This window comes from Anas platyrhynchos, chromosome 5 (assembly GCF_047663525.1).
Source record: "Anas platyrhynchos isolate ZD024472 breed Pekin duck chromosome 5, IASCAAS_PekinDuck_T2T, whole genome shotgun sequence".
NCBI classification, from domain to species: domain Eukaryota; kingdom Metazoa; phylum Chordata; class Aves; order Anseriformes; family Anatidae; genus Anas; species Anas platyrhynchos.
Genome location: NC_092591.1, coordinates 45,909,067 through 45,927,553, shown reverse-complemented (window position 1 = coordinate 45,927,553; position 18,487 = coordinate 45,909,067). Strand labels below are relative to the sequence as shown.

At 42.5% G+C, this 18,487-nt stretch overlaps 2 protein-coding genes across 2 annotated transcripts; both read left to right on the top strand.

The window, feature by feature from the left end:
- The first annotated feature begins 1,077 nt into the window (after nucleotides 1-1,077).
- EAPP (E2F associated phosphoprotein) lies at nucleotides 1,078-6,748 on the top strand. Its single transcript, XM_027458225.3, has 6 exons — nucleotides 1,078-1,237; nucleotides 1,440-1,621; nucleotides 2,856-2,954; nucleotides 3,304-3,427; nucleotides 4,760-4,879; nucleotides 6,122-6,748. Exons 1-6 carry the CDS (start codon nucleotides 1,164-1,166, stop codon nucleotides 6,384-6,386), a joined length of 864 nt encoding a protein of 287 aa, XP_027314026.3. The 5' UTR covers nucleotides 1,078-1,163; the 3' UTR covers nucleotides 6,387-6,748.
- A 4,136-nt stretch (nucleotides 6,749-10,884) lies between these two features.
- On the top strand, nucleotides 10,885-14,733 carry SPTSSA (serine palmitoyltransferase small subunit A). Its single transcript, XM_038180230.2, has 2 exons — nucleotides 10,885-11,083; nucleotides 13,456-14,733. The coding sequence occupies exons 1-2, from the start codon at nucleotides 10,981-10,983 to the stop codon at nucleotides 13,557-13,559; spliced, it is 207 nt and encodes a 68-aa protein (XP_038036158.1). The 5' UTR covers nucleotides 10,885-10,980; the 3' UTR covers nucleotides 13,560-14,733.
- Nucleotides 14,734-18,487: the final 3,754 nt, after the last annotated feature.

Sequence of the window (18,487 nt, the reverse complement as noted above, 5' to 3'; positions counted from 1 at the left end):
GTACTTGTCTTTTTTTTTTTTTTGAGTTTGTTGGCTGACTGCATTTTCTTTGGCAGAAATGCTTTTTAAGGGAACTTGCTGTTTTCTTTCCAGAAGGGGGACATAAAGTAGCAGGAGCACATTCAGCATGTGCAGAAATTATTAAGGAAAGGTAATACAGCCCCACTTTGATACAGATAAGAAGCTTCACTTCAGAAAATACGAAGTGGAGGTATAGCCAATGGAGGAATGCCTGAAAAGGATCTCAATCTGTTAACTGGACTTAGAGCTCTGAACACTTTATGTTGCTTGAATCCTTGGTCTCTCATTTGTTGTATTGCTTTCTCTCACTTGAACCATGAGTCTTTTCCACGAGCTGCTGTTCTTCTGTATAATTCCAGGATGTCATGAAATTAGGCTTTACTTGATGAGTTGTTCTTTGCAGGGGGATTGCTGCTTTATAAGAGTTTGCAGACCTTCAGTGGAGCAGCAGAGTTCTGGTGAACAGGATTTCATGTTTGGAGATGCAGATCAATGTAAGCTGATGTCTCTGTAATTACAGCCTCTCCTGTTCTGCAGCACAGAGGTTTGTTAGCTTTGTGGGGCGTCTTTTTGTTTTGTGTTTCTTTTCCAAGTAGGGTGAATTGCACAGTGTAGTATACTTCTCCTACAGCCTTGCACATGGAACATTTCTAAGGCAGAGAAGTTTTTGGCTTCACATGCTGCTTGCATAGCCTCAGACTTTGAGTTACCAGTGCCCAGTGGCTATTAGCAACTCACGTCGTGTATATAATGTTTTCTATCAATGGCTACAACGATACTACTGTGCTGTTCATCTTCCAACTATTAAAGGTATAATTCCTAAGGAACTCATCTATAAATAACAGCCTACAAGGGACAAAGACTAAAATGTACATACAGTTAACAACCCTGTAAATATTTTAAGGAGGATCGTGGGAACGGTTTTTAGCTTAGTCCTCGTTGTTCCGTGTTACTAGCTCATTAAACCTTTTTCAAGCCTCTTGGTATCGGCTGTGTCTCTCCCTCCCACCGGGGCGGGCCCCGAAGCTCCGGGGGGCCCTCGGCTGAGGCGGCGCCGCCTCCCCGGGCCCGGCGAGGGGCGGAGGCGGGCGGCGGGGCGGGCCCGGAGCCGCCGGCAGCGGGCGGAAGAGGCGGCGGCCGCCATGAGCCGGCTGCGGGAGGAGGACGACCCCTACGTGGTGGAGGAGCCCAGCGACGAGGAGCGGGCGCTCAGCAGGTGCCTCACGGAGGGCAGGAGGGCGGCCGGGGGCTGCCGCTGACCGCGGGGGTGCGGAGGGGGGGGGTGGCCTCTGCGGGGCTGTGGGTGGAAAACCGGGGGGGGGCGCCTCCCAGTGTGTCCCCACGATCTGCGTCTTCGTTGCCCGAATTAGCCATTTCGTTAAGCTGGAGGTGCTGAGATAACGCGTCCATCCCCGCAGCTCGGAGGATGAGGTGGACGTGCTGCTGCACGGCACTCCCGACCAGAAGCGGAAGCTGCTGCGCGAGTGCCTGACCGGGGAGAGCGAGTCCTCCAGCGACGATGAGTTCCAGAAGGAGATGGAGGCCGAGCTCAACACCACCCTGAGAAACATAGAAGGCAAATGGAAATCACCAGAAACGGGTAAATGGCGCCTAACGCCTGCCTGTGCGTGAAACCGGGTGAGGGGGTGCCTGGTTCAGGAGCTGATGCTCTCTCACAGCGGGAGAGGGGCTTTGTGGTGCCAGCAGGGCGCTGTTTGCAGCCTGGGGAAAAATCTTAAAATGGCTGCAGAAATGGTCACTCGGTGCCACTTGCACAAATGCATCTGTTTTCATCCTTTTCTAAGACTTCTGTTGTTTCTGAACTTGTGATTTCCCGTTTTACCGTGAATTTTCTTTGTTTGATCTGTGCCCTCTTCCCCTGGTGTCTCTTTAACTTTGCACGTGTATTTGGAAGTCTCAGGAGCAGGTTGCAGCCTCTAGTGGCTCTGGATGCTATCAGGATTTGGTGTCCTTTCTTGCACCCAAAAAAAAAGCATATGTTGGAGTGAGATCCCAAATCAGATGGGGAAAAGAATTAAGAAAAATACTCATCTCTTGCTCTCTTCAGTGCTTAAAATTACAAGTTACTTCAAATAGTAAAAGTGTGTTAAAGATTTACCTGTTCTGGAGTTTGTGTGCTATTTTGGGTGCAATAGATTGATTACTTTGGTATTGGAAGAGTGTATGTTCTAGTTTTGTACCTAGTACAAATGCATAGTGAGGTGTTTTAATTTCTGCAGGAATACGTGTAGTATTTATTTTAATGTAGGAACTTTATTCTGCATCCAGTAGGTTTCATAGTTTTTCTGTTTTAGTAGGCAAATCTGATCCTTAAGTTTTGGTTTTGCAATTAAGAGATGTAGAAATGTTTATACTGTTACATGCAGTATAAACATAGGGTTTTTGGTGTGGACCAACATGTGATAGCCAATCAATCTAGGTCTTTTATGAACTTCTGTGGTCCTGAAATGTAGCAAATTGGTTTGTTTGTTTGTTTTTTTTTGGTGAATTTTCCTTGTATCAAAGTTTATGACAATGTACCACATCTGTATTTCTTCTGCATGACGGACTAGAAGAAACCTTCCTTTGAACTGTACCAGGGGTTCGTCTCAGAGAAAGCGAGCAGTTCTACTCTGAGAGAGCACCTATAAATGAAATAGCACAAGTAGTGTGGATGATCAGGAGATGAGAGTAAATTGGGAGAACTGTTACTTAACACACCCAGAATGCTTCTGAGTAAACTAACTTGGAAATGTAGGTTTGTTCTGGACTATATATTAGTTATCCTTTTGCTGAGATGTTCTTACCACTTGTCTCTCCAATCATGCATATAGGTACTTCCTCCAGTACTGGGCAAACTGGACATGCCTCCACTTCAAAATACTATGATGACATTTACTTTGATTCTGATTCAGAAGAGGAAGATAAAATGGGTAAGTGACTGAGGAGAGGAGAAAGGAGGGCATTTTAAGAGGACTACCATCTCAGGTCTAGTAGAATCCTCACAGGGTGCTCAGGGACTCTGAAGAGAGCCCTTTGGGGACAATTACCAGCCTATATTATCTCAACAAAGTTCCTGCAAATTTATGATGTATGCCAATCTATGTAAGATGTCTTAGTCCTTTGGGGTGGTGCATTTGGAGTAGAGATGAGCTAGATCTTTGATTTAGTTTAGAGTTATTGCAGATGTTTTAAAGGAAAATGAAAAAAATCATTTTGATTTAGGTAGAGAATCATCTCATGTCCAACTGATGTAACGTGTACTTGCATAAATCTTTACAGTTACACAGGATGTCCAGAAAAAAAGAAAACATCAGCAACGTCGGATTCTTTCCAATGATGAGCTGTTATATGACCCAGAAGAAGACAATCGAGACCAAGCGTGGGTTGACTTACAGAGGAGGAGGTAAGAGATTGTAAATAATTGAATTGTAGGAGGCTTACCTGTTGTGGTTTAACCCTGCAGGCAACTCAGCACCACATAGCCATTTGCTCACTTCACTATCCACAGTGGGATGTAGGAGTGAGCTTGGGGAGGAACAATAAAAAAAACCAAACAAACAAAAAAAACCTCTTGTGGACTGAGATAAAGACAGTTTAATAGAACAGAAAAGGAAGGGAAAATAGTGATGATGATGATGATGATAAAAGAATATAGAAAGTAAGTAATGCACAATGCAATTGCTCATCACCTGCCAAACAATGCCCAGCCACTCTCCAAGCAGCAGCAGCCTTCCCCCTTCGCGCACCTCCCCGGCCAAGTTTTATTGCTCATTGTGAAGCCGTAAGGTATGGGACATCCCTGCAGCCACTCTGTGTCAGCTGTCCTGGCTCTGTCCCCTCCCAGCTCCTGGTGCACCTGATGCTGGCAGGGTGGTACCGGTGAGAGGCTGGAAAGTCCTTGGCTCTGTGTGAGCACTGCTCTGCAACAACTAAACTATCCGTGTGTTATCAGCATTATTCTCATCCCAAACCCAAAAAACAGCACCATGCCAGCTACTAGGAGGAAAATTAACTCTATCGCAGCCAAAAGAGGGCATTACCATAAACTGAAAAACTCCATTGAATGTGGTGACTACAGAAAAACGCTGTGAAGTCCACACCATGAGACTATTTTTGCCTTAGAATTTACAGTGTATGAAATTTAAAAGCCTGTAAAACTTCTATGTATATATAAAGAAAACTGACTCAAAATGACACAATTCTGAAACTTGAAGCTTTTCAAAAAAAGACCTAGTTCAGTAAGCCAGTTTTGTGTATAGATCTTATCAAAATTACCACAATGTTAATGAAAAAGTTGTAATACAAACAGAGCAAAGCTGCTTTAGTTGAGGGTTTTTTTTTGAAGGATGGATTAGAAAAATGCTTGTTGAAACAGAAGGGAAATGTAAATCTTGAAAAACACAACATTAATGTATGTTACCTGAAGAGATTGCACTTAAGATACCTGCCTTCTCACGGCAGATCATTATTGGGCAGAAGTCCCCATTAGATGTACATATGTCACCAAATGAGAATCCTCTGAACAAAATAAATGGAAAGATACTGCTGTGTGTTTTTTTTCTATGCATTGCTTATGTTTATGTGCTTTGAGTTAATGAAAAAGGTCTTGAGAAAGAGCCAGGTACATACTGATGTATCTTAATACAAAAAGGTTTTTAAGGTTGAATTGATGTGTGTGACAGCAAGGACACGTAATTTCACTTTTTCTGTCTTTCCTCCCTTCTCCAATTTGTAGTTATCGTAATCAAAGAAAAGGGCTGCGGCAACAACAGACAAAACCTTCAGCTGTTCCAAATAGCGATGCTGTTTTGAATTGCCCTGCCTGCATGACAACGTTATGCCTGGACTGTCAGAGGTAACTATTGAACAATAAGGGGTGTTCTTGCAATGCCTCTCTTCTGGTTCAGTAGCATTTTTAGTGTATTCAATGGTTTGATGAATTGAGCCTTGCAAGGTGGAGCTAACAACAAGATGAATCAGATGTAGGAGTGAATTCCAGTTTATAGGAATGATAATGATCAGTTTAACATACAGCATGGAGATGAGGAAGAACAGGGAAGAACTTTAGTATAGTGGAGAAAGGTAAACTGTTAAAAAACATCATGGAGACTAAACAGGAAGTTCATGCCGATTTTTGCTCTTTAGAAAAATGTGTTAGTTTGATGTTTAGAGATATCAAATTATTCCAGGTTAACTATTATTATGTGTTTAAGTGTAACTTTTAGTGTAGAATTAGGCAAAATCGGGAGAGTAGCATATTTTTACTTGCTTTAATGTGTTAGCAGTTGCAGTTTTGAGTACAGTTAAGTAGTACCTGGAAAGCATATTTTGCAGCTCTCCAGTATTTGACTGCACTGCAAACCTAATTACTATTGTTAACTTGTGCAAAGGAGGAGACTTTTGCACTGAGGGTAATGGAGAAAGAAATCCTGTGAAATGAGGAATAAGCTACCAGAAATTTACTCAGTACTTTTGGTAGTTGAAGGCGAAATTCCTCAGCAGCCTAAAATCATCTAAATTCTGGGTGCTATTTTCCAGTCTCTTTCATTTGCTGGTTCTGGCGTTCCTTTACTGTTCTATAGTTGAGCATTTCAGTTTGCGAAGCTGACAGAAAACTGTTTTTACTGTCGGACTGGTCTTTTGTGAGTTTGATGAACTAAGATAACTCAGCACAGCATTGCACAAGCAGTAAAGCCCCAGAAGTCAAGATAGGACTTCTGCAGCCACCTATTATATTGGTTTAGGCTGCTCTAAAACTACAGCCTGAGAGATTTTGTGTTGATGCAGCCCTGAATTTGCTATGTGCTCCAGCTACGCGGTTGTTATGCAGATGACAGCTGAAAATCCGTTTTATTATAGGCAGGCTTTTTCAAGGGTGATGTGTCAATGTTTGTTATTTATAGGTAGAGAATTTCAGGCTTGCAACTCTAGTTTTGTGATTTTGGTAGTTGTGACTTCTCTTTGTAAACTTCATATTTATTTGGCCCTTTGACATGGTACTTGCTATGTTTAATCCTGTTTCTGGTGATGATAACCAATTTCTTGGAAGCAGAGTTTTATCAGTGGTATGACTTGCATTTTCTCCCCTTCTCCATAGACATGAATCCTACAAAACGCAGTACAGAGCAATGTTTGTAATGAACTGCTTTGTTAACAAAGAGGAAATTCTGAAATACAGAAAGAAGCTAAATAAAAGAAGCAAGAAAATGAAGCACAGCAAAGAAGCTACCTCTGTACAGTCCAATCAAGAAGAGGAGGAAGTGTATCATCCAGTGTTATGCACTGAATGTTCAACTGAGGTGGCAGTGATGGATAAAGACGAAGTTTTTCACTTCTTCAATGTTCTAGCCAGCCACAGCTAATACGTAACAGCAGCAAAAAAACCCCACCTGTACTGCTTAAGACAGTGTGAAGTACCAGAAATGCAGGCATGTTAGCATTTTTAAAATACGTTCTTTTTAATGTACATTTTAATTAGAGAACTTTATAGCGGTTGGGTTTTTGATACTGTTGTTGTGTTCCTTTTTATGAAAGGAATATGGTTAACTGCTTGCATTTGAAAACAATATTCTTTCACACGGTCAGGTGGTTGCATCACTGCGGATTTAAAGTTTTGTAAATAAAATGTAAGATCTATGTATTATGATCATTCCCTGTGTATATACTGTCCATTATCTCAATATGTGTTAGAACTGCTGCTTAGAATAAAGACAGTATAAACTGGTCCTGTGTAGCTGCATTCATCATTTCTAGGGTGCTGATAAACTCTGTAATTCTCAGTCAGGATGTTGGGCTCCCTTAGGCTGACATTCTTGGATGATACGCATAGATGTAGGTAAGATAAGGTATTGTCATTATATTTGGATTATTGGCTCATTAATTGAATTATTTATTTGTATAGATGGGAAAATTAGGTTATATCAAATTTGGCATGGATGATACTACCGGCATGGATCATTTAAATCGACATATTAATGCTTAGTAACACAATTAGGAACTTTTACTGTAAAGATGTATTTGGAAAAAAAATCCCCATTTTTTCTATTGTAGTTTTTCTTCATGGTGACACGTTTTAAGAATAAATTTATGGTCAGCTCTATTGCCATTAAGCTAGTTTGTATGCTCTTTCTTCAGTACAATTATGGCTTCTTTATGGAAGCATAAGTAGCTTCTGCTATAAGATATTGAGGCTTCTGGCTTGGTCAGTGAAGTCACTGTAATGTTAACATTGGATCCTTCTCTCTGCTTCTCCAGGCATACTCCCAGGAGGTGAACTCTTATTTTTTGTTAGTAAGTAATTTCTCTATAGTCTCATGTTTTTTAATGTTTCAACTTTAACAATGGCCTGTTTAAAAAAGCAATTTCATCTTTAAGCTTTTTTTCTTTTGATAGTACTGCGAAAAAATTGTTATGTCCTTTGAGAAATTGACGGAAATAGAGGTAGGAACCTGAAAAACATACCTATTTTGTGATTTAGATTACAATAAAATCATAGGACTCTTTGGTTACCTTCTGTAGTCCCTGGTGCTGTATTCTACACATAGTGATCTACACATACTGATCTTATAGTGTTACATGAGCCCATGAGCCTACGAGGAAAACACCAAAGCTTCTGTTCTAGTGTCAGGATTGCATGAGGCAAGCACTATGGACAATAGAAGGGATGATATTGAGCTGGCTGGTGTATTGGTGGCCAGGTCATTTCAATTTTGCATTATTGCATGAGTAACTGTAGTAGGAAAGATATAAGAGGTGGCAGAGGTGAAGTTGGCCCTTGTTTAAAATTTAAAAAAATACAGTCTAAGTTTGATTAATGTTTTGGCCCTTCAAAAACCGAGTGCTGTGAGCCACAGTCTGCTGCTAGTTTGCCCCCAGAGACCTTGAGGAATTACATTGTAAGGGAAGATAAATGACCACCAGGTTCCTGTATTAGATGTATCTGGGATTAATGTAAAAGAAGCTGTGATAAAAGAACACCTGGAAAATGACAGTGAGCGGAGGTGGAGGTTCAGCAGGATGTAAAAAGGAAAATGGTCGGTGCAGCTGTTTAAGAGTAGTGTCACTGCCAGAGTAACCATTGTGTGGAGGCCAAAACTCAGAAGGACCTACTGGAAGTAAATTCTTTTAATACTTGAACATCACACAGGGTAGTGGACAACAGCTCCTGCAGTGCAGACTGGCACGATCTGTGCCTCTTCTGGCCCATTTTCAAAGCTCCCTGAACATCCCATGGGTTGGAACCAATGCAGTTAATTGCTTACTTTTGTTATTTGTTAATTGCTTTCGTGGACATTTGTTTTTTAGCAGATTTAATATCAGTTAGTTTTCTTGAAGGATTTTAGTACAAATATTAGTGTTCACATTTTTCTTTACAACTTTTCAAGGAAATCACTCACTGGTGATGATGGAGGGAAACACAAACCTTCAGAATTTTCATCTTACTGGAATAAACAGCATGCAATTCTTGTAAAATTTGGGTAAAATACAGACATTGTACTTTCCAGTAAAAAGAAAATCAATCGCACTGCTCTTTGCAAGCTGTAAAAGTCTAGTTTTAGTACATAGCAACATTGATTTATATTTTTTTAATCATTCCAGAAGTTTAGCTGTATAAAGCTCAGGGCAGTTTGAGCTTGGCAGAAGAGTAAACGTTGTAAATGAATTTTATTATATTCAGAAGAATGATGGCTTCCATCTTGTTAGGGTGACCATGGAAATGCTGAAATTACTGCTTGCTTCTCAGGAAGCAGCTCAGAATACACGTGTATTTTTAACCATGATGCCTGCCTTCCTATTTCCAAATCAGCAGAAACTTAACTACAGCTTGATGAAAGAAGCAGTGAACTGTTGAGGTAGCTGCTGAGCACTTTGTTGGCCAGTGTGATTTACCCTTCTCTGCATGTGCAACCTACAACTAACATTGAGCCCTGCTTGTTTTGAGGCTTAAGATCTGCTTGAGATAAGATCTCCATCCCATTTTTCCTACCTCCAGACAGACTGATTAGTGGAGTGCCTGACTTGTAGGTTGACACCAATGATCCCATCTGAAGTGGGATAAGTTGTTACTATATGTTATGAATCTGGAGGCATACATGGAAAACTTTTAACATAAGACCTGTTCCTTCTTAAAACTGTGGAGGAGCAGATGTGATAGAAGATGTACTCTGTGCTGTAGGGCACACTGGCCATAATGTAGGTGTCTTTACAGTCCAGGGGCAGCATGAAAGTGCTGTGGAGCACCAGGCTAAGGGTCTTTGCTCTGGACTGCTGGAAATGTGAGTATGTGGGAATGTAGTTCGAGGGCTCAAGTGTCAGTGCCAGTGGTAGCAGGAGGAACAATAGATGATGGCAGTCCCGAAGCAGGGCTAGAATTGAGCTGGGAAAGGAGGGGAAGTAAATTCAGAGAAGTATTGTCTTTTTTTTTTTTTTTTCTTTTAAGGATTTAAGTAAATATTAACAATTGCCTCCTGAGTACGTACTGTTGTGAAAAGGTGTAAGAGACTGGTGGATGTAGCAGGAAATCATGCAGCTGGTGTGCTTCTCGACATTACCTTTCTTCTCATATTGGGTACTTGCTGCTGCTTCTTGCTTGCCCTATCACTCAAATTGCAGTCCCACGCTTGCAAAGCGTGGGAGCAGGCAGAACTGGGACACATTTGCCCCATATCGCTACAGCTCACAGCTGTGAATGGGAGTAGTGCATTAGTTGTGCTGAAAACACCACTTGTCCTTGAACTTTGTGTGCCTTTATATAGAAAGGAGGCTTTCATAACTATCACTACTTTTTCAGGCAGTGGCACCAGCGCAAGACTACTCCAGTAACAATTGCAACAAGCAACAGCTGTCTTGGAAAGGGACAACAGTTCTTGTGGCCAGTTGTGTGGGGGTATTAATTGTGTCAATGCTCTCGTTTCTTCTTGTGCTGAAATAAATCTGCACAGAAAGTGTGTCTCAATGTATTCTGGACAGATTGAAACCCTTTTCAGCTCCTGTCACGTAAACAGATATGATATTCGGTTGTCTGCCAACTGGTTTTCTTTTGCACAGTTAGCTCCTAGTACTGTAGTTGCAATTGCAGCTGTGTAAATAATTAATACATACACCTTCCCGTGACTGTGTGTCCTTGCTTTCCATTGTAGGAACAGCACAGGTGAAGTTGGGGTGGGGTGCCTGCGAGAACAGAATTACGACACTCAGTGACATAATCTAAAATGGATTTAAGCAGGATGGTTGCACTGGGTTGGTATCAGCTTCCCATCTCTGGTGCACGTGCTTGGCCCGTGAGGGAGGTCTTGGCTGGTGGCCTGGCCCCGGTGCCTAGAGGTTGCACCTTGTGCTCAGCTTAGTCACAGTGCCCGGCTTCCGTGTGTGGCCCTTTTAACCAGGTTTTTCATTTAAACTATATTGGGGCCTTCTAAACTAGGTTGTCAGTGGCCTTTCTAATCACGCAGTCCCAGGCCAATCTCAGAGTTTTTCTATATCTGAAGCCAACTAGCAGTCGGGGTTGGTTGTAACACCCTCCGGTGTGTGGCCACATTAGCCGTACAGAAGTGCAAAGTTAGCAACAGTTGCGGCACAAAGTTGATCCCTAGCAGCTTTTATTTTTCCCATTCCTGTGGGGTTAGCCTGGGCACCCAGCTCTGTCAGACTTGGAGGTCTCGTTGATCTGGGCGCTGCACGGCCCCCGAGGCTGCTCTGCTGGAGACGGCGCCCCCGCTGCGCCGCCACCTCACGGCCGGGGCCGTGCCCGGCGCCTCCATTTCGGGCCGCCCGGCCCCGGACGGCAGCGGGCGCCCGGGCGGGGCGCGGGGCGCGGGGCCGGGCCTCGGCGGGGCCGGGCCCTTCGGCGGCGCCGGCGGCGGGAGGGCGGGTCCCGGGCAGCCACCGCCCCCCGTCACCGCTCGGCCTGGGCCCGGCGCGGAGCCAGCGGCGGGCGGGGAGAGCGCGGTGCGCGCCATGGCGCTGGGCTCGGCCTGGAAGCAGATGTCGTGGCTGTACTACCAGTACCTGCTGGTCACCGCGCTCTACATGCTGGAGCCCTGGGAGCGCACCGTCTTCAGTATCCTTCTGCCGGCGGCGGCGGCGCCGGGCCTGCCGGGCGGCTGCGGGGAGCGGGGAGCGGGGAGCCGGGCTCGGGGAGCGGGCAGCGGGCAGCGGGCGGGGGCTGGCGCCGCCGGAGCCGGGCGGTCCCCGTCGTGCCGCTGCGCTGCCTGTCTGTCGGGAGTTGGGTCTCCTTTGTGTGTTTTTATTATTCTGGTATTATTTTTTTCCTGGCTTGTAAGCCGGCACGCCGAGGGTTCTGGTCAGCACGAGCCTTCCCTCCGTGCGCGTGTTGTTGCCGAGTGGGTGTGCTCCGCCGCCGGGCTGCCTCGCGTCCTGGTCGCGCTTCGTCACGCGGCGATTTCGTGGAAGAGCGCTCGAGATCCTCGAGCTGCCAAATTTGTTTGTCTCGCTTGGAGTGGAAGAGGCTGACAGACATGAAGGCACCTGTGTAAAAACTACTCCAAGGTTAGCTTCTTCAGCCAGCTCTCCCACGCAGGCAGTGCATCCCCTCAAGTGGTGTTGTGGCATCGCAAGTGCTTCTCTTCAGTGTGTCTGTTTTGGTCCTGGGTTAAAAGGATGTCTGGCGTGAATGACCCCAAGCCACCTCCGGTTAATGTCAAGAGGCAAAGAGACAAATTAACCAAAACATTAATGTTGCTTACACCCAACATCTCGTGTTAGTTGTAGCGCAAGGCTGCTTTTCCTGGTCAGTTGTAAAGGAACTGGCTCTCGTTACATAAAAGTGGTTTCCCAGGTTACAGCTGTGTGATGAGATTAGTTTTTCCTGTGTACAGTTTGTAAAAGTGGAGATAACCTACTATTTATTTGTTCTTGTATTTATAGACTTGCTGCACACAAATGTTTAGGTAGCAGCTCTTAATTATAAAAAAAAAAAATATACATTCCTGACTAAAGTACCTTCCTCTGTTTATGCCATGTCTGTATCAGTGAAAAATCCTCCACTATTGCTTCCCTTGTGAGTAGATCAGTCGTTAATATGTATTTTTTTCCTTTTGCATTAACTATACATCTTTTTAGCTTGGGCAAGGTATTTAAGCAAACGGAAGGTGTGTATGTGTGTTCGCATATTTTTATCAAATGCTCGTGTTGCAGGGAAGCAATTGCTGCTTAATTTAAAAACGTCCTATGTGCCCCAAGTATCGTTTGCGATCTTAGTTCAGCACAACTGTTTTTGCCCCCAAACCGGGTGGTTTCGGTGTGGCTGGGCCAGGCCTGCCAGGTGCTGTGGGGACGCCGCACCGACGCGGTGGCCTTGGGAGCTGAGGGTGCGCCGACCTCCCGTGTGTGTCGCCAGCTCCTTGTGCTCCGGAGTCACTGTGAGCGCTGGTGCTGAAGCGTGGATTTATGGGCTGACCTTCATTTTAGTGTCTCGCGTTGTGCAATCTTCTGGGACTAAAAATACACCCAGAAGCTAGTACGCTCTAATAAGCACAATGAATGTCTCCACTCTGTCATGGGAAAGTCAGTGACAAAGCCTTTGTAACACACGTGCTGAGGTAACTTGATTTCTCAAAGTTAGGGAGCATGCGCAGCTCCTCTGATTTCACCTGTGGAAACTGAGTACTGTTAGCCAGTGTTATCTTGTTTGTTAATCTTCAGAGCCCTTCGTAGTGTTTCTGTCTAAGCTTACTGAATCTCTGCCGGTAGGTGGTTGAAATCAAGAGGCTGTTATTAATTGAGTGCGCTACTTTTGAATTTCTGAAGCCTTAAACTTTGGATGATGCGATCCTTCAGTAGTCTGGTGCCATGATTTCTGTAGATAAAGCTTTGAGAATCCTAGAGAAGGTCTAGTGGTACCTGTATATTATAAGCTATACTCCTGCCATCTGACTTTCTACAAAAGGTCCTGATTTGGACTTCAACTAACAAAGTGGGCATCTTGAGATTATTTAGCAGGTGTCTTCATGTGAGGCTTGTTTTGCAGATCTGCTATAGCAAAGTACTGATGAGTATCTCTTTATTTAAATGCACAACTTTACTCCAACCCTGATCCTCTGAGGCTTTGTGGCTGAAATAACTAGAAAGGTGCTTGTCACAACGTTACTCATATTTTTCATTACCCCTGCAGATTTTTTGTTCTAAGTACTGTCAGGCAACACGCAAGTTGAGCTTTTTGCCCATTCTCAGTTCCCCCAGGCTTCCTACCACAGTGCAGCTCGTGTGCAGCTCGTCACTCGCTCCTACCAAGTGTTCTTGTTGTCAGTTTTCTGTTGCTTCTTTTACAGATGTATTTGTTGAATGCAGTTGACACGCTGTATTTTAAAAATACAACGTTGTAAGATAGTTAACAGGAAAGATACAATGCTATGCTTATGTGACTTCTAAGGCACTTTGTTTCAAATGCTGTCTTCCTTAACTGTGACTCAGATTCGATGCTGGTTTCCATCGTTGGAATGGCACTGTACACGGGCTATGTGTTCATGCCTCAGCACATCATGGCAATATTGCACTACTTTGAAATTGTGCAGTGATGAAGAACGTACTTTCAAGAAGTAATCATGCTCTGAAATCTGGTCTACAAAGAAGAATGAATCTCTTAGTTTTAACGAGACTTCTGCCGATGTCAAAAAAAAAAAAAAAGAAAGACACAATGAGGATTCTGCAGACTAGGAAATGAGCTATGTAGAGCAGGGGCGTGAGATGTCCCCTATGTTGTGTTCATTCCTTTTGATTTTACAAGATTTGCCCTTGTATAGTAGTTTTGTCTACCTTAACATTGTGATTGTACTTTGATATCAGTATTTTCTTAACTTTGTGACAGTTTCAACATTGCACTGTGAAAGCTTTTCTTAATTGTAATTTTGAGTAAATCTTAATTGCCTTCTATTTTTAATCAGAAAGTCATCTTATTAAATGGGGCTTAAAGCTTTTGCTATTGTATGGTATGCATTGGCCTGGGTATTTCTATCAATGCGTTTTGTAAGAAAATACATCTAGATTCATATTAGAGACATGGATATATTCGTCTAACACTATTTACAAAAAATTAGTTTGTATGACTGAACTCAGGTGTACTGTTTTCTTGTCCAAACTTTGTTCAACAGCGTGTTTGTACATATCACCTGAATTTGGAATTAGCAATTATTTTGAGTTTCTGTATTCCACCTGCTGGAGGAGGGTGGGAGAGAGAAAGCGTTGAGGCAGAGCGGAGGCTGCATTCATTATGTTTGAGTAGCGCTGGGGTTGTGGTCTTTTCATAGTGGGAACAAAAGGACTTTTCTTTGCTCACATAGGCCCACGTAAAGCTTTGGGACAGTACTTTAAATCAACACCTTTTCTAGCTACCAATTAAATTGTACTTTTACATAATTCTTTGTTACGTTCCAATGGCGATGGTTTCTGCTGATTTTCACTCAACAGTGTACCTGTCTGTATTTTAAGGGGGTTTTCTATTGCTGCTAGTGTTCCAAATGTGTTCTCGCTACAAATTACCAAAACATAGGGTTTTAAATGGACTTGAGTTACAACTACAGCAATAAGTAGCTGAATACTTGGCTGAAGTCCTGCCTTTTTTCTTTTTCTTTTTTTTTTTAATAGGGATTTTTTTCAGTTTTGTATTCTGATATGTATGGTGGTAACAACCTAACTTTCTTAAGTGGAGGACTTTTTTTGTTGTTGTTTAAAAAATAAAACTTTAAAAGCAGAGCTTGGATGCCAAACTTTCATTGAGAAGTTAATGTGTTTCTGAATACTGCTTACTTTTCTTCAAACTTTAAAAAATAAAACAAAACAAAGCAAACAAACAAACAAACAAAAAAACAAAACAAAACACAAACTGGTACTTGACCAAAAAATTGTGATTTTAATGCCCAGTAATAATAGGCATTTATATCTTTTATGCAACTTGTTTGGAAATCAAGAATTATACCCGAGTTGTACAACTAAACTGTTCTAAAAAGATACCGTGCTCTAGGTTTATATAGCTTTCTGGAAAGTACACCGATAAGAAAACAAAACTTCTCCATTTAAGTGCTTTGTGTATCTCTGAAAACCCCATCATCATCCTGAAGCTGTAAGCAGTGGGCCTTCAACTCCTTAGGTGCACCGAGTCTTTACTGCAGTCGGTAGAGGTCTCCCACTATTAGTGCCTTGCTTAAGGGTGGAATTTCTTACGAAAAGTACCTAAACAGCTAAATGCAAGTCTTGGTTGTGTCTTGGAGACAAAAATGCCATCTGCCACTTAGTCTGTGTCTGCTGAGAGGGATGCCCAAGCATCCCTGCCCAAGTGATGGTGTTATTGATTGGGTAAGGCCGAATCAGAGACTGCAGGCACGTGATCCTGCCTTTGCTCATTAAAAACTGGCTATGCAAGCGTGGGCAGTTCAGTGTTTCCTTAAAAGTGTATCCAGACATGTACATAGTATTTTAAATATATGTATATGGAGCTAATGAATAGTTAATGTACTCGTTTTGAAGTAGAGTAGTGCAACTTGCTGCTGTCCGTGGGTTAAATCGGTACTGGGATGTTTCTTTGTGAGCTGCCATTGTGGCTGAGACAAATCTACTGCTGAGAGAGGGCTGTAGTTGTGTGTGGGGGTAGGGGACAGCCCTCCCCTGCTGCAGCATTGTGAACCTTAAATGTGATTTTTAATTGCAAAGGGTTTTATAAAAGGGCTTTTGTATACTGACTTTTATTAGCTGTCTGCTTTTCGTTGTGGGGAGAAAAAGAGTAACCAGAGTCTAAACACTTGCATTGTGTCGGAGTGGGCCTGATCGATATTGTACTTGGATTCAATTTGCTAATTTGAGGAGTCATTTTCAGCAGTTCTCTTTTTACTTATAAATCAAGAATCTCCTAGAAGCGTTGGACTGTTTTAGATTTCAAATACTTTGTTAAAGATGAAATAATTTCATTAATAAAATACTTTATGTTGTATCTCTGGAAGGAGGTATCTGCAATGTGATTTTCCTAAAGTTGACCTAGTGATGGTTCAAGGTGGGATAATTGTGAAGCTGTGTAAGGTGTTTGTTAAGTAACAATGGTGGTAGGGGTTTAATTCATGGTTAAATTTGAATAATAAATGAATCGTAAGGCTACCAAGTTGTTTTCCTACTGCAGACTGCTTTATTGCCATGTTAGCTGAGGGATCAAATCCTTCATGTTATGTACTTGTAAGCTTTTTCTGCGCAAGGTCGATCTTGAAGACACCTTAAATACCTTTTGGAGGCAGCTGGTCAATTATGCTTTTGTTTTCAAGGGATAGTAACCCAGACATTGGTGTTTTAGATAAACTTGGGAAAGTTTAGACTAGTAACAGCTCTTGGGGTCTAGCTTGAGTCACCTACAACATGTTTAAGAATGTACCAGCTGTGTCACAGCACCTCTGGTAACACCGGCTCCATCAGACACCAGCTGCTGACATCATCGAGAGCCTTTGGAGTGGGGGCTGCCATAACCACAGGAGGAAACTGCGGCAAGAAATCAAGCCAGAAGCAGGTCTGGGACGTATGTGCACATGCATGTGGGTTTGTATGTATGTACTGGGTTGATCATTATACATACGTAGATATCTATCTATCTATATCTATAGATACAGATATAAATGCATAATTTCCATAACCATCATGGTCTTTAAAATGATGGGTTGTTTTTCCCCTTAAATAGAGCAATGAATTGGATCCCCTACTGGTAGACAATACCTTCTTTTAACTTCTTCCTCAAAGATACTTTTCTAAGTTCATGGGATCTAGTCTGATCCCATGATCATACCTAGTTGTAATGTCTTTGGTGGTTGTGTGATTATTGTGTAGCACTTAATTTGGATATAAAGGCTGTTGTTTTCTGGATCTTAAGTAACTTGTGAAGGAAAACACCTGAGAATCCTAAAGCAAGACTTTCACTAAAATTTAGCAAGAAATACTAGTGGGGTTTTTTGTTTGTTCTAAAGACAAAAGCATACAGCTTTCTGTGTCATTTCCATTGTTTCTCTGTTGGATCTGCTATGGTCAGCCTTAAACAGAGTCATCGCTGAGCACAATAGCTGCTGTAGCTGCTGTCTTGTGTGTGTGTGTGTGTGTAATGGTGGTTTAAAGGAGAAAATCTGGCATTACAGTCCAGAACTTGATCAAGCTTTTTCTCCATGTATTGGGGACAAATAAAATTCTAGATCTGAAATATCCCAGAGTGGGATCACAGCAGACACACCTCTGCTTTTCTTACCAAATTCAGTATATCAAATTCAGTACATCAGCACAAGATCCTCCATCTGTCTAAACTGTCACAGCGTGATCGAAGTCTGAGAAACGATGACCAGCTACTCTCCCTGAGATATTCAAACCCTGATCCAATTTCTAAAGTATCAGTAATATCAAGTTATCTCTTCACAATGCTTTTGCAATGGCAGTGTGTGTATTTCTCAAATGCCCTAAGTGCTTCCAGCGAAGCAGAATGGGGAATTACCTTATGCAACATCTTATCACTGAATGCTTAACACAATGTAAAATGCTGGGAGGCGGTCTTGGCTGGCAGTCAGGCTGTCCTGAGGTGGTTTTCCTGGTGAATCACTTTGTGGTGCTTTGTGGATTCCTTGAGCCAGTCTAGAGCACATGCTTTACAGTTTGGCTTGTTTGTGAGTGGGGTTCTTGTAATAAAAACCACCACCACCACCCCCCAAGAAAAAAAAAGCAAAACAAAAACAACAACAAAAAATAAACCACCATCAAAAAAGCAAGCAAACAAACAAACAAAAAAAAACAGCTTTAAGGTGTAGAAAGCATTGGCTAGGCTTTCATTTTGTTGGAGGTAGTGCTTATTTTAATAGCAACTAAGATGATACACGTGTACTATTGATGAGCTGCATCTGTTTATGGATCAGGTATTTAGACCTTAAATAAGAGTGCATAGAAGCACACTTTATTTTGCAAAGAGGCCTTTAAAATATCAGGGGCTCTGTTTTACACCCACAACAGTACTTCATATTTTGCTGTTGCTCAGATCATAGTGCTGTGTGGCTCCAGATGCAAGTAGCTCCGTGGTGCTTTGCAGTCTGTTAATGACTTTTTATTTAAAGACTTATTCCACTTTCCTATGCAGAGAGGGCCCTCCGCTAATTGCCTTCTTCATTCTGGAGGAATTTTTAAATGAGTTACTGTGATTCTAATCTAAACTTGGCTCGTTATGTGAAATCATAGGGACATATGATGGAATAACATCAAACGAGAGGCTGAAAATGAAAATTTTGTTTGTCTTTGGACAAATGTCAGGGTGAACTGGGGAATGAAAATTATTTTACAAGGCTTTTGGTTTCTGGGGAGCTTCAGCTCTCGCAGAATGGATGTTTCTAGTGTTTGGAGAAAATGTGGGGGTTATTTTCCTCAACAGAAAGCATAATCTTGTTTTCAGGTGGCTGTGTTGAAATTTGACACAATCTGAAGCTGATACTGGTGTTGAACCCCCAAA

What these genes read in the sequence shown, in the direction of transcription:
- SPTSSA (XM_038180230.2), top strand. Translation starts at nt 10,981, where the DNA reads ATGGCGCTGGGCTCGGCCTGGAAGCAGATGTCGTGGCTGTACTACCAG. An exon ending in CTGGGAGCGCACCGTCTTCA is followed by an intron (nt 11,084 to 13,455) that starts GTATCCTTCTGC and finishes ACTGTGACTCAG; the next exon opens with ATTCGATGCTGGTTTCCATC.
- EAPP (XM_027458225.3), top strand. Translation starts at nt 1,164, where the DNA reads ATGAGCCGGCTGCGGGAGGAGGACGACCCCTACGTGGTGGAGGAGCCC. An exon ending in GAGGAGCGGGCGCTCAGCAG is followed by an intron (nt 1,238 to 1,439) that starts GTGCCTCACGGA and finishes CCATCCCCGCAG; the next exon opens with CTCGGAGGATGAGGTGGACG. An exon ending in ATGGAAATCACCAGAAACGG is followed by an intron (nt 1,622 to 2,855) that starts GTAAATGGCGCC and finishes TCATGCATATAG; the next exon opens with GTACTTCCTCCAGTACTGGG.